The sequence below is a fragment of the Engraulis encrasicolus genome, chromosome 2, assembly GCF_034702125.1.
Source record: "Engraulis encrasicolus isolate BLACKSEA-1 chromosome 2, IST_EnEncr_1.0, whole genome shotgun sequence".
In the NCBI taxonomy this organism is placed as follows: domain Eukaryota; kingdom Metazoa; phylum Chordata; class Actinopteri; order Clupeiformes; family Engraulidae; genus Engraulis; species Engraulis encrasicolus.
The window spans coordinates 46,303,397-46,318,585 of record NC_085858.1 but is presented as its reverse complement, the minus strand read 5'-3'; the positions used below and the strand labels follow the sequence as shown (position 1 = coordinate 46,318,585).

Sequence of the window (15,189 nt, the reverse complement as noted above, 5' to 3'; positions counted from 1 at the left end):
TGTGTGTGTGTGTGTGTGTGTGTGTGTGTGTGTGTGTGTGTGTGTGTGTGTGTGTGTGTGTGTGAGGGAGAGAGAGTGGGCCTGCTGACATATTTGACTGGGCCAGGGACCACCATAGGGATCACCCTCTGGAGGGGGCACAAAGAGGTCAGTTGTCCTGGGCCCAGGGAGAGAGGAAGGCCCAAATTGTGTTTTCATTACATTGAATGTATTGGATGGAGGGCCCTTTCAGATTACTTTTTCTGGGTCCAGCAAAAGCTGCCAGCAGCCCTGTGTGTGTGTGTGTGTGTTTTTGTGTGCGTGTGTGCGTGCGTGTGTGTGTTGCAGGCTTGTCCCAAGTTTGTGTGAAAAAGTTTAAAAGTTACTTTATTAATCGCCAGGGGGAAATGAAGGGTAATGTCCGCTGCCTCGGGCAGCGGCCCAACAGTAGGCCTAGGCTACACTTTACATCAGGTGAGGATGAGGAGAAAAAAACTAAATATATGGCCCAGTAAGGCAGTCAGAAGTTCCACATGCCCCCAAGCCCAGCACCTGCCCCTGCAAATGGCTGTGCACGCCACTGTGTCTGTGTGTCTGTGTGTCTGTGTGTCTGTGTGTCTGTGTGTGTGTGTGTGTGTGTGTGTGTGTGTGTGTGTGTGTGTGTGTGTGTGTGTGTGTGTGATGCGTGCACGGCTGCCGCGCTGTCATGTAAGCTGCTGTTGGCCATGCCGCTGACAACTGTGCCTAGGCCCAGGACAAAGTCATATGAAAGGTCCCCTTACCCAATAATGAGGACCCACGACCCAATTCTCGGCCACCTCTCTCCCCTGGTCCAGGACAACTGACTCCTTTGTTTCCTGCCTGTGGGTGTGTAATTTCTGACATAAAGAACACTTCATATATGTCACACTTCCCTCAAGCAACACATTTTGGGAAGCATCCTTCCTCTTGGCCAGATCATCCGGTTTAATAAGCTAAATATTGTGCATGCATGTGATATTAATGATCAGTCATGCGACGCACTGGATTTATGGACCAATTAGGGCATTCTGCAGCACACGCTGATACTTACGCTTTCACATATGCCTTCTATTCATTTCATCTTTACGCACGAGGACATAAGATATTGCACACGTTGGTAAAATGATCAGTTTAGATTGCTATCGAAACCAGACGGGACAGAGAGGAGGAGATCCGCGCATATTGCTTGACAGGCAAAATCGTATAGAAATCCATTTCCCCTTTTAGGGCAAAAAGTTTGAAGTCGCGACCAATCTCACGCACGCATCGAGGAGGTCGACATTTCAACACGTCAAGTGCGCTGTCTTCCTGTCACTTGTCGTTTCTTTACGGTCGTGCTCAAAAAGTTAGAGAAGAAAAGACACCTCCCATTTCGTTCTACATTTCAAGCTCTCACTTCCCCCATCTCTTTTTGAGATCTTTCCGCCACTGTTCGCTTTCGTCCACTTTGGTTTGTCTCCCTCTGCGGACCAGAGCACCTCACCGGCCTCCAGCTCCAACTTCCTTGCGCCATCCCCTCCCTTGCTGCAAATTCCAGGTACAGCTGTTGCTCTGCCATTCCACACTTTCTGCAATTTTGATAGGAGCTACATCCTCACTGGGTTAATAGGCATAGCGTATTGGTAGATTTTTACTAGCAAGACCATTGCGTCTTCTTCTCTTTTTCTCGCTCTTCCTCTCCCGTTGCTTGCGACTAGTTGTGGGAACATCCCCTAGACATCCCTAATGAACTGATAGAATAAGTGAATTTCCCTGGGCGCCTGTCTTTTCTGATTGGACAAACATGCATCAGCTCTTTTTAGAAGAGTACGTTGAGGCAGCAGCTGATGATGGCTGAAAGTGTACACTGCAACCTTTTACATAGGAAGTAGCCCAACCCCATTGTCAAATGTTATCACTCTGCAATTGTTCAAACAAATTTATTACAACAATTTGTGCCATGTTTACATGTAGAATAGGCTTACTGTATGTGCATATGTGATTTGTGGTGATTACAAGCATTGACTGCTGCTTGATAGAGTTACACCTGGTTCTGGGCCTGATGGAGGAGATGTAGGCTATTTGACTGCCATATATAGACAGATGTTTGGGGACAAAGTGTTGTCAGAGCAGTGCAAAAAAAATGGGTAGGCTTCAAAAGCCTGCTGAAGGATGTGGTCTAACTGTCACCCCACGTGTAGGTCAACGTCTCCTGAACTACGTTCTCACAAATTCTTGCTGCTTTCATGCCTTTATCAGACAGGGCATTACAACATTTACGAAGTCTTAGTAATGCATATTGTATCTTACTTGTTCTGTCAACTAATAATATGAACATGATTTTTTTTTACAATGACTGTCTGGTAAATTTTACCCATTCATGTGGTATTTATTTGTGCCCATACACTGAAAATGTGTTTATCTGTTGAACAGCAAATGCTTTACGAGCAACAAGCGTATGCATAGTGGTAGTGCACAGGAAAACACTTGCTGCAAGCCAGGGCACAAAAGAGGCCCCAGACAAGAGGAAGTTGCAGAGCAGCTTTGTACCCTCTCCTCTCCCTCTTCTGTTGAGTGTAGTCTTTCCTTCCCCAATTTCTAATCTGTCTGTTTGCTCAACGTATCTGCAGACCCTGCCTTCCGGGGCCTACACATCCGTGGCACTGCAGAACCATTTTGTCCTTGATTCATGTCTATCTGTTCTATAGAATTAAACAACGCTCTCCCATTTTACCGATTATGTGCATAACGATGCTTTTCTTTATGTAAAAAAGCGAGAGGTAAAGAGAGAGACAGAGAGAGAGAGAGAGAGAGAGAGAGAGAGAGAGAGAGAGAGAGAGAGAGAGAGAGAGAGAGAGAGAGAGAGAGGGGCTTGTTGAGACAGGAACAGATAACTTTGTTTCACATTTTCCTAAAACAGTCTTCTCGTGGGATTACATTGGCTATATATGCCTGTATAGTGCATGCTAGCACTACATTCATGACAACATAGTTGGCATTGCTACTGTTATTCTGCCTCCGTCCATCGCACCTCTTGTTCCTTGCCTGGAAAACAGAGATGACTTTACTGCTGAAGCATTTCACTAACTTCCTCTGACACACTTACTTGTTCACTCGCTCGCTCACTCATCACATACACACACACACGCACGTACACACACACACACACACACACACACACACACACACGCACGCACACACACACAGACACACACTCACACACACAGAGAGAGAGTACACGCTGTGTTGTCTCCCATTTCATACCTAATCTCTGTCTCTGTCTCTGTCTGTCTGTCTGTCTGTCTGTCTGTCCGTCTGTCTGTCTGTCTGTCTGTCTGTCTGTCTGTCTGTCTGTCTGTCTGTCTGTCTGTCTCTCTCTCTCTCCTCCTCCTCCTCCTCCTCCTCTCTCTCTCTCTCTCTCTCTCTCTCTGTCTCTCTCTCTCTCTCTCTCTCTCTCTCTCTCTCTCTCTCTCTCTCTCCTTCTCCCCCCCTCCTCTCTCTCTCTTCTCCCCCCCCCCTCTCTCTCAGGTCGTCATGGCCCCCAGGGTGGTCAGGACCAGTAAGTTCCGCCATGTCTTCGGCCAGGCGGTGAAGGCGGACCAGTGCTACGACGACATCCGGATTTCCCAGATGACCTGGGACAGCAACTTCTGCACAGTCAACCCCAAGTTCGTGGCCATGATAGTAGACGCCAGTGGCGGGGGAGCGTTCATTGTACTCCCACTGAACAAGGTGGGCACCAGCGTCCATCAGTCACGTGTTGTGTTTGTTCTGTATATTCTCCCTCTCTTTCTCTCTCTCCCTGTCTCTCCCTGTCTCTGTCTGTCTGTCTGTCTGTCTGTCCGTCTGTCTGTCTGTCTGTCTGTCTGTCTGTCTGTCTGTCTGTCTGTCTGTCTGTCTGTCCGTCTGTCTGTCTGTCTGTCTGTCTGTCTGTCTGTCTGTCTCTCTCTCTCTCTCTCTCTCTCTCTCTGTCTATCTCTCTGTCTGTGTGTCTGTGTGTCTGTGTGTCTGTGTGTGAGGGAGGGGGGGTGTGAGTGAGTGTGAGAGAGAGCGAGAGGGAGAGAGCGAGTGAAAAGAGAAAGAGAGAGAGAAAGAAGAGGGAAAGAGAGACAGAGAGAGACGATAGAGAGAGAAGAGAGAGAGAGAGACAGAGAGAGACGATAGCTTATCTTGATGGAGTAGAAATCATTAGGGTCAGGGTCATGTCTATTCCTTTCCGAGCAATAGAAGCTTGTGGGCTTCAGACATAAATAAGTACCAGTATAGTAGAGACTGGAGCGTCTCCAGAGACCACTTCTCACTTTAGTGTATGCATTGCAAGGTGCATTTGAGATATACCACCTCCGAGTCGAAGGCATAGCGTTAGCAAACGACAGTTGACACTTGGGGTCAGTGGGTGCACACAGTGAATTCTGCTGTTTTAAATCAACCTGGAGTACTCTGGGACCGAATACACACAAGAGGATTAAATTTACTCTCTAAGTGTGGGATTAATACTTCAAAATGAACGGCGTAGACACCCAGAATAGCATAATATTTTTTTAAAAAGCTGGTCTGTTGACTGGACCCAATGCATGGAAGTATCTACTAGTAGTAGAGTAGAATAGAGTAACTTTATTGATCCCCGGGGGGGAATTAAGGTAAGATTGAGAAGATATGGGATCTGAGAAGATTCTCATTTATGCATGGTCAAGTCAGCCAAAGGAATTGAGTTGTAAGCTACTGGACATCTTTATGTAGCATAGAGACCTGTGTGGAAATGTGGAAATATCCTTTCATAGATGTTGTGTAAGGTCATGTGTTGGGCAGGTAATAGCTTCGCCATTCTAAGATGAATGCAGTGGTGTCTGAATGTGCAAAAAGCTATTATGTAACCGTCGATTGCAAGACCAGAGCTCTTGCTTCACAGCAACTCACTCTTCCGTACCTGCCTGCTGCTGCTCTCAAAAAGAACATAATGTAGAGTCTATATCTCACTGATCCTAGTTCAGATGTCACCACCAACAAGATGAGAGTAGACTATTACACACAATTGGAGCCTCTTGATCATATCTATTGTGGTTTGGTCTTAATAAGAATTCAAATGTTCAAACAAAACAAAACATAACACACAAAAAAACAGAAAAGATGTCATTGCATGATAGGCCCGGCTCGGCAGGCCAACAAAGAAGTTCCCCATTTGTTGTTTCGTTAGCTCCACGTCACCGTACCTCTTGCTCTTCTCTCTTGTCGCATAGTGGTGTTTTTTTGCCATATTTGGAGTGCTTCTCTTCTCTGTGCAGCTCGCTCATCTGCACAGGATGTGGCAAGGAGCCGATCGAAAGAGACGTATAGAGAAGACTGACTGACTGACAGCTGCTCTGCTCTTGTCAAGTCAAGAACTTGCAATGGAACACCTCAAGTTTACGCACGTTTCATATGTTTTATTGTGTTACGTTATTGTGTCAAGACATGGCCCCTGTAATAAGTTTGTTGTTTCTATAATGGCAATGACCAAGCCGTAATGTATTACTAAAGTCTGTGTACAATGGGGTAGTAGTCAAGTTCCATGGTAGTATTTTTTTTTTCCACAAACAGGAAAGCGTTCCACTGGTGGAATGGTGCAGATTGTGAGACAAGGAGCCCTAACTCTAGTTGAGGATCATGGGTAACACTTTATAATAATATCTGCGTAGTAAAGAATTAGTAAATAATTTGCTAATGATGAACGAAACACTAACAAATGTTTTTCTCACTAACTAAGTTTTATTAATGCTTTATAAAATATCTACAAATAATATATACAAGATTTTACATACCTTTATAACAGAATATGTTATTCATTTAGGCCTACAAGCAATTTGTAAATGTTTAATATATATAAGATATTAACATAACATTTCCTAGAAATTTACAAACATGTGTTAACATTTCCTAGTCATGTACAAACATTTGTTAATGTTTTGTTCATCAATAGTTAATTATTTATTAAGTCTTTATAATGCTTTTTTGCATCCATTATTATAAAGTGTTACCGGATCATGTATGTTGATATGTGTTATTGCATGATAGGTAAGATCCTAAGTTACACAGGGAGCTTCTTAGTTGAATGCTACATTCACCTATCTTCTCTCATAGAGGTGAGGTGAGCTCAGCGACTCTGTGTCGTGAGTCATACAGGGAGCTTCTAGCTCAGGGGTGGGCCCCCCGATATAGTTTCATTTTATGCAGCTTCACTTGAAATATGACATGTTTTGTCAAGGAAAGTTAGAAAATAAATTTGCAATACAATGAAATAATATTCAGGGGACCTAGAGAAGGTGGGGTCTGTTTTAAAGGTGGTTGCTTTCAAAATAGGCCTAAAGTGAAGGGGGAAATCCTGGTTTGTGCTCATAATACAGCCCTTGGAGGACTTTTACGGCCCTCAGATGAATTTGAAGTGGCCCTTGAATGAAAAAGGTTCCCCACCCCTGTTCTAGCAGAATGCAACATTCACCTATGTTCTCTCATGGAGGTGAGATGAACTCAGCGTCTCTGTGTCGTGAGGGCACATAGCAGTCAATGGCAGACATTGTTCCTCACTGCACAGTGCAGTGTGACTTAAATGAGGCCATTGATGTGTTGCTAGGGTTTAAAAGAAGTTGTTTGTGTTGTGTTAATGCTCTTCAGATGCTCTAGGCAGCTGATATATGGCATGTTTGCCTGTGCGTGTAAATGTGGCTGTATCACATGAAATATCACTCTTTTATTACTTTTTTATTACTATTATGTTACGACATCTCAGCGGCATCTACTTGTACGCACAAGTACAATGACATTATCCAAATTAAATTATTGATGTCCATGACGTTGACATGACATTTTTATACAATAAATGTCTCACGTGAAATTGATTGCAGTTGCAAGTGTGGTTCAAATAACACTTAAGTGGCGGGCACCATCTCTAACAGTATCCAGTATCTACACTGCAAAGGTTTTTTATTGCAAATGAAAAAGATCTTGATTTGGGAAGAATTAGTACTGTAATGAATTATCATATCTTACTGCCAGATGCCAAATGTGGCTGCTTTTGAGAAAACAAGATTAACACTCATGGTATCTATATTAACTGTACATTCATGAGTGTGTAGAAAAGGCCTAATTGGACAGAGGTAGTGTAGGTGCATTGAGATCCTTTTCTTTATTCCGCTCTACAGGGTTTTTTTTCTTCTCCAGTGAGAGCCCTGCTATACAGTTGTCCCTACACTAACAGAGTTAGGAGTCATTTGGGGTAATTGGGGACATAGCTACGAAATAGACGTCAGCTGACTCGGTTCCTCTCATCTATGGCTGCTATCTATCTCTCTCTGGAGAAGACTCCCATTGCTTACGCTCTCCATGTATCATCACACTACAGTGCAGCCCTACCCCCTGACCAATTTTCCCTCATGTGTTCAGTAATTTATAACATTACATATTATATACTGTACTGTACTTATGTAGTTATATATGTGTGTGTGTGTGGGGGGGGGGGTGTCTTCCTAGTTCCACGCTGCTAAGGCTGTATACTCAGGATTATTTTGTGTGTAAATGTTCTAGGTCTATTGAATTGGGGAGTGTGTCTGTGTGTGTGTGTGGGGGGAGGGGTTAGAAAGAGTCATGGTATGATATAATTGTGTGTATATGTGCATGTTTGGATGTAGGCTACATGTTTACATGTTTTGTGGTCCAGTCCTGCATGTTAAGTGTGTTTTTGTGTTTGTCTAATGTGTTGATATGTGTTCTCTGTGTAAACGCTTAGACTCTCTGTGCCCATACCAAATTTCTCTCTAGAAGAGACAATAAAGGCTCATCCTATCCTATCCTATCCTATCCTATAACGTTTTTGACAGTTGCTGCATTTTCGCTAATAGTGTTCTTACCCTGCAGGAAGTTTCACCATATGCACAGCAGTTCGAAGCATAGGCTTACTTACTTTCTTTCTTTCTTTAGAAACCACACACACACTCAATGAATAAATGACAAGATGTGACCTCTAGATCAGCTGCATTCTTTCTAACCGAAGAATTTGGCCAGTGGGTGTCCCATCACATGTCTTACAACAACTGTGTGCTTGCAGTATATGTTGAACATTGTATATAGCCTTTTAGATGTTTACATCATGCTCTGTAGAAGACATGATCAATCAAGTTCAAGAGATTTCTGGTAATTTCCAAGAGGTAACTGAATGTGGTGACAACTTCAGTAAATCTATAATTTCTAATCTCTCTCTCTCTCTCTCTCTCTCTCTCTCTCTCTCTCTCTCTCTCTCTCTCTCTCTCTCTCTCCATCTCTCTCTCTCTCTCCAGACGGGCCGCATTGACATGTCCTACCCCACTGTGTGCGGCCATACAGGGCCTGTGCTGGACATTGAGTGGTGTCCGCATAATGACAACATCATTGCCAGCGGCTCAGAGGACTGCAGTGTTATGGTAAGACAGCCACACTGGTGCATTTATCAGTGGTCATCCAGCGGTCCTATTCACTATTTGCTGAAAATACTCAACTGCATCATAACAACATTGACATGACAGTACTGAGTAACAGATTAAGACATAGCCATTACAATTTTGGTGAGAGTAAGGTTATAACATAGGGTCTGTGCTAAGGGGTTCATTCATCCCTTAGAGCAGGGGTGTCAACTCAGGCACGTGGGCCAAATCTGGCCCGCGGAGTCATTTTACTCGGCCGAGATCGAGATAATTTCAAATGTGTATTACAGTTGAAATTTGGTGTGTCACAGGAATATCAGTGCTCCCAGGCTAATGAAACAGCTAACACTCCTATGCAACACAATATGTGCATGACCATTTGAACTACCATATAGTATGAGTGTGTGTGAAATGAAACTATGAGTATTAAGTGCATGCACACACAATTTTAGTCCATTTTTTAAAATAAATATCGAGTTCGGCCCGCAACTTTGTTCCATATTTTAATTTTGGCCCTCGGTCAACTTGAGTTTGACACCCCTGAGAATTCATTTAACATCTTCTGGAGTGCATTTGCATTTTTGCACACTGCATTTCTTTTTTACTGTGTGTGAAGGATCAGGAAGCGCGCTCAACACCTTGTCGTCTAATGCTTTACACTGGGTGCTTGACTTCGTCAATGAATGAACTCAAATCTCAAAAACAAGTGAATAAAGAAGCACTCATCAGACTTCTTTTCACATCACATCACAGACGTTTCTCGCCATTTCACACTGAAGAAAAGTGTAAGCCCGAAACGTCTGTGATGTGGCGATTAAAAAAGAAAAAAGAAATCTGGTGAGCGCTTCTTTATTCACTTGTTTTTACTGTGTGTGACCTTCCACTCCACTTCAGCCAGCGAGGCTCAGAGAAGCATGGAGGAAGTCAGGAGGGCTGGATGGGGGAGAAATAGGGCCCGGGCTCTTTTGGCTTAAAGGGCCCCCTCATAATTAGTGGTGCAGAACTCACTCAACGGGCGGTGGGCCCCGCACCCTCATGGGCCCCTATTTTCAGAAATGGAAAAAAAAATATATATATTTTGGTAACACTTTATTTTAGGAATACATCTATTAGCACTAATACATACAATTTCTGAAAATAGGGGCCCACAAGGGTTCGGGGCCCACCGGGAAATGCCCGCTATGCCAGATGGCCAGTCCAGCCCTGGAGGAAGTTATTGTTTGAATGCTTCTCCTTGTTCTCAGTCACACAAGTTTAATTAGGCAATCTCTCATGCGGTGGCCATCACAATGCACAGGCAGAGTCCGGTCCGTGGGGATATCGACTTGTTTTTAATAAGTTTACTGTAATTCAGATGAGGTCAAAATGGTATACACCTCTGTGCCATATAGTGCATAAATCACCACCTTGGCAGCTCATTTTCTGTTGCAAATAAATGCACAGCACAGCCATTGCAGTGCTGTACTGTATGAACTATTGTCTCATAATTTTTTGTTTGTGGCTGTCGGGTGGGAAAAAATGAGTCTTCTTCAAGGCTTGTTGTCCACAGCACATCCGTTTCCGAGCAGCCTAGTTTCACAAGACTCGTTTAAAAATCTCACACTTTTCAAAACTGCTGCTTTTGAACCATTTCCTGTGTTGAACGTCACATGATCAATGTGTGTGTCTGGGGGGGATGTGGGCGGTTAGTGGGCGGGGTCACCTTTGGCACATCTGATCGTTAGCATTTTGCTTGCATGGCAGCGTCTTGGCATGTGTTGTGACAAGGTCGTGCATGTGTGTGTGTGTGTGTGCGCGCGCGCTTGTGCGAGCACGTATGTTTGTGTGTGCACGTGTTTGTTAGTGTGCGTGTGTGCTTGTCTGCACATGCATGTGTGTGTGGTGTGTGAGTGTGTGTGTGTGTGAGTGTGTGTGTGTGTGTGTGTGTGTGTGTGTGTGTGTGTGTGTGTGTGTGTGTGTGTGTGTGTGTGTGTGTGTGCGTATGCGTGTGTGTGTGCGTGTGTGTGTGTGTGTGTGTGTGTGTGTGTGTGTGTGTGTGTGTGTGTGTGTGTGTGTGTGTGTGTGTGTGTGTGTGTGTGTGTGTGTGTGTGTGTGTAGATCTGGGAGGTTCCTGACGGTGGCCTGATCTCTCCCCTGACGTCCCCGCTGGTGAAGCTGGACGGACACTCCAAACGCGTTGGCATCCTCAGCTGGCACCCCACTGCCCACAACGTACTCATGAGTGCAGGTGGGCCACACACACACACACACACACACACACACACACACACACACACACACACACACACACACACACACACACACACACACACACACACACACACACACACACACACACACACACACACACACACACACACACACACACACACCACTGCCCACAACGTACTCATGAGTGCACCACAGGAGTGGGCCACAGGAGTTGGCATTTAAACATAGTACACATAGAGACAAACACACAGGCATGCATGCAAACACACACGCAAGCGCGCGCGCACACACACACACACACACACACACACACACACACACACACACACACACACACACTCGCGCGCACACACACACACACACACACACACACACACACACACACACACACACACACACACACACACACACACACACACACACACACACACACAGTGTACAGTATGCACATATACTGTATACTCATGCAAGCACACACACACACACTCATGCATGTGGACAAACATATCAAATTACTTAGCTATTTATGTATACACTCAGCTCATGTCCTCTACACCAGTGGTTCTCAACAGGGGTGCCAAGGCACCCTAGGGTGCCGCAGGCCCCTCTCAGGGGTGCCGCGGAAACGTGGCTGATAAATAAATTATGTAATATAATACATATTTTTCTAAATTGGTAAGTTAATGCTAGTCAGTGGAATCTTTCATCTGCCATTTACGCACAATAGGTCGCCCCAGTCAGCTGCAACTTCGAACGTAGGTCGTGTGACGTCTCTAAAAGTGTTACTTTTCTAAGCTTGTGTGTTATCGGATGCGATGCCATGTCACGGTTTATTGGTTTGGGGTGCCTTGAAATTTTTCATGAATTGAAAGGGTGCCTCGCCTAAAAAAAGGTTGAGAAACACTGCTCTACACACATACAGTGCCCTCAACACACTAGTCAAGGCTCAGCCTCTGGCACCATCTAGTGGGCAAAGTTGATATTGCACACTGATGCTGGCCACTCTGTCTGTGTCATTGTGTACTCTGTCATCCTCTGTCCTTCAGTACCTCTGTCTTCCATTCTACATTCTACTATATACCTTCTTTCCATTATCCATGATCCTTTTTATAGCCTACGTTTGTGTGTATCCACTGCATATGAAAAGTGCTTCACACTTTCCTTCAACTTGTATCTATATGACCAACTCACACTACCGTTAACCTACATGTGAGCACATGTGGCTAGATGTATTTACATAGACAGCTTTTCAGGTGAACACCCGTAACGCTGTTGAGTAGAGCACTGTCCATTATTCTACTCAATGGCACACCAATGGGGGAAAGCTGCCATACAACAATAGTGTTAGGCCTATTTTTCAAGGACACTTCAACCCAGTTATAGTAGCTAGATTAATTAGGTCAGGATTAAATCGGCCCCCTTTGATATGTTCTGTCACCAGCAGTTACTACCCCCCCCCCATCCCCAACACCCAAACCCTGCAGTTCTCCATTAATCTATTTTTGTCCTCTTTGTCATATAACACATGGCCCTGACCTTTTTCATGCACATCTGTTGCAATTGACTGTGTTGACCATCCCTTTTCACACCCCCATCACACTTCCAAGTCCAACCCCCACCATACTAAATCCTCCCGCCCCACTTACCGTCTCACATCCGTCTCACTAACCAACCCCTATCACCCACAACCCAATATTACATTACATCACATTTAGCCTGACGCTATCCAAAGCCACTTACAATTATTTTACAGGGTATTGGTTACACTCCCTGGAGCAATGCGGGCTCAGGTGTGCTCAAAGGCACCTCAGCCATGCATAGAACTGTATAGGTAGTGGTAAGGGTGGGATTCGAACCTGCAACCCTCTGATCTTAAGACCACCTCCCTAACCATTAGGCCACAGCTGCTCCACAACCCCCATGGCATACTGCGCTTTGTATCCCTTTTATCATGTAATACAGTATATATAACCTTGACCTTCTTATGAACATCTGTTGTAATCCATACAGTGCAGTACACACACTCACTTCTCCGCTCTCTTCCCCTTCCCCCTCTCCCCCCTCCCCTCCCCCCTCCCCTCTCTCCCCTCCCCCTCTCTTCCCACCCCTCCCCTCTCCCCCCCACCCCTCCCCTCTCCCCCCCCACCCCTCCCCATCTCCCCCCCCCCTCTCCCCCCTCTCCCTTCCCCCCTCTCTCCCCACCCCACCCCTCCCCTCCCCTCCCCCCCATCACCCCTCTCCCTTCCCCCCTCTCTCCCCTCGCCCCCTTCCATCCTCCCTTCTCCCTTCTCCCCTCTCTCCCCTTGCCCCCTTCCACCCCCCCCCCCTCTCCCCTCCTCTCTCCTCTCTCCCCTCTCCCCTCCCCTCTCCCCTCTCCTCTCTCCCCTCCTCTCTCCCCCCCTCTCTCCAGGCTGTGATAACGTGGTGATCCTGTGGAACGTGGCGCGCGGGGAGGCGGTGGTGCGCATGGACACGCAGCACACGGACATAATCTACAGCGCCTGCTGGAACCGCGACGGCACCCAGCTGCTCACCTCCTGCAAGGACAAGAAGATCCGCGTGCTCGACCCTCGCAAGGGCTCCGTCATCGCGGTGAGGAGTCGGACCACATGCCAGCCCATGAGATATCTACTCTCGTTTTTTCATTTATCATCTTTCTGCCTGCTCCTGCGTCCTCTGCCTACACTGGCACTAAATTAACACCGGTCAACTACTGGTGAAATTTCAGTTTGGCTGGTAGAAAAGACCAACTTATAAGCCACTTTGACCCATTAGTGAGTGTGTGTTTGATTAGTAAGACTAACCATTTTGGCTGGTGATGGAAAAAGTTAGTTCAGAGCATTGCCCACAAGTCAAGTCAAGTAGGTTTTATTGTCAATTTCTTTACATGCACTGGTCATACAAAGAATTTGAAATTACATTTCTTGCTTTCCCATACAGACATAGACTAATTAAGGTAAGGACATAGACAGTATAGACATAGACAGTACTTATACATGGACTTAAGACAGTATGGACATAGACAGTGCTCATACAGACATTTAAAGTGCAAGACTGGACAACAGAAGACTTGTAGAGGACATACATTAAGAGGTATTTGTTGTGTTTTTGTGCTTTTCCTAAAAAAAGTCCTTTAGTCACAAGATATCTACTCTCTTTATTCATGTATCATCTCTCTGCCTGTTCCCGCATCCTCCACCTCAGGGGTGGGGAACCTATGTCTCGAGGGTTGTTTACAGCCCTTGAGGTCTTCTTATTCGGCCCCAGATATAATTTTAATGTTATGCAGTTTCACATGAAATATGACAAACTCTTTCATCTCATGACCCAGTACATGTCAGGCAGTGCAGTTTACAAAGGATGGGCTGGGACCAAAGTACAAGTAATAAGAGACAGGCTAAATAGGAATGTAAACATGGCATGGATAGGTACACAAAATATTGATTACTACAGACTTCATAATTCCATGCACATGGTCAAGCAGTCCAGTGCCAGAGGCAGCAAAGCAACCTCAAAACATCAGGGAAACTCTGCCATATTTGACTTTAGGGACCGTGTCCTTTTTTTTGAAGGCCTCATTTTTTCCAGCTAACTCAAATGAATAGAGGAAAAATAAATGAGACCTTCAAAGAAAAGAACACGGTCCCTAAATTCAAATATGGCAGAGTTTCAACAAATTTTGCAGCATAATGTAGGAGTCCACCCCTGAATCCCATAGAAACCTATGGAGAGATCTCAAAACGGCAGTGTGGAGAACGCACCCTTCAAATCACCTCAAGGATGGTCTAAAATTCAAGCAGAGCGTTGTAGGAAACTCATTGATGGTTATCAGAAGTGGTTATTCGCAATTATTTTGTCTAAAGGTTGTGCTACCAAGTATAAGGCTGAGGGTGTCAATACTTCTGTCGGGCCCATTTTTGGAATTTTGTGTAAAATAGTCATTCATTTTTTCATTCTCTTTTGTGTTTTTTCATTGCAAGACAAACAAAGGAAGATATTAATAACAAAGCATTTGTGATTGCAATCATTTTCTGGAAGAAATTGAGTATTTTCTGACAGAATTGAAGGGGGTGCCAATATTTTTTTCCGGCACTGTATCTGTCCTTACACACCAACCGGCGGTAGTCGGGCGTCAGTGGTGCGGGAGCCGGCTCTGCGCTGTGCTGCATTTGGAAAATAGAACTCGAGCGTATTTTTCATGCCGGCGACCGGCGGTGTCATGGCAAAGTAGCACGCTAGCTTTGGCTGTGGGGACTGGGGAGGGTTTTGAACAGGACTCGCCGCGCACACCGACGCTGTCAGTGTGAAAGGCAGAGTAGAACACACTGGCCGAAAGACTGCGTTCATCTCGCGTCCGTATCCGGTTCCGGATCCGGCAGATCTCAAGCAGTGGATCCGGTATCCGGCAGGATCCTAAAAATCAGGATCCGGTGCATCTCTAATTACTACACTATTTTTAATTATTTTACTAATGTGTAACACACGTACTATATTTTTTGAGTTTAAATTGAAACCATTATGCACAGATTCACAGTCTGCATGTTTTCGATTTCATGAGCTTGACTGTTAC

General features: G+C 45.2%; 1 protein-coding gene across 1 annotated transcript in view; it reads left to right on the top strand.

The window, feature by feature from the left end:
- The first annotated feature begins 1,368 nt into the window (after positions 1-1,368).
- The window catches only part of coro1a (coronin, actin binding protein, 1A), an 18,361-nt gene continuing 4,540 nt past the window's right edge, over positions 1,369-15,189 (top strand). Inside the window, exons 1-5 of the mRNA XM_063189516.1 lie at positions 1,369-1,537; positions 3,508-3,711; positions 8,286-8,408; positions 10,506-10,635; positions 13,030-13,211. Coding sequence (XP_063045586.1) covers positions 3,514-3,711; positions 8,286-8,408; positions 10,506-10,635; positions 13,030-13,211 — 633 coding nt within the window. The 5' untranslated portion in view covers positions 1,369-1,537; positions 3,508-3,513. The remainder of the gene's footprint in view (positions 1,538-3,507; positions 3,712-8,285; positions 8,409-10,505; positions 10,636-13,029; positions 13,212-15,189) is intronic.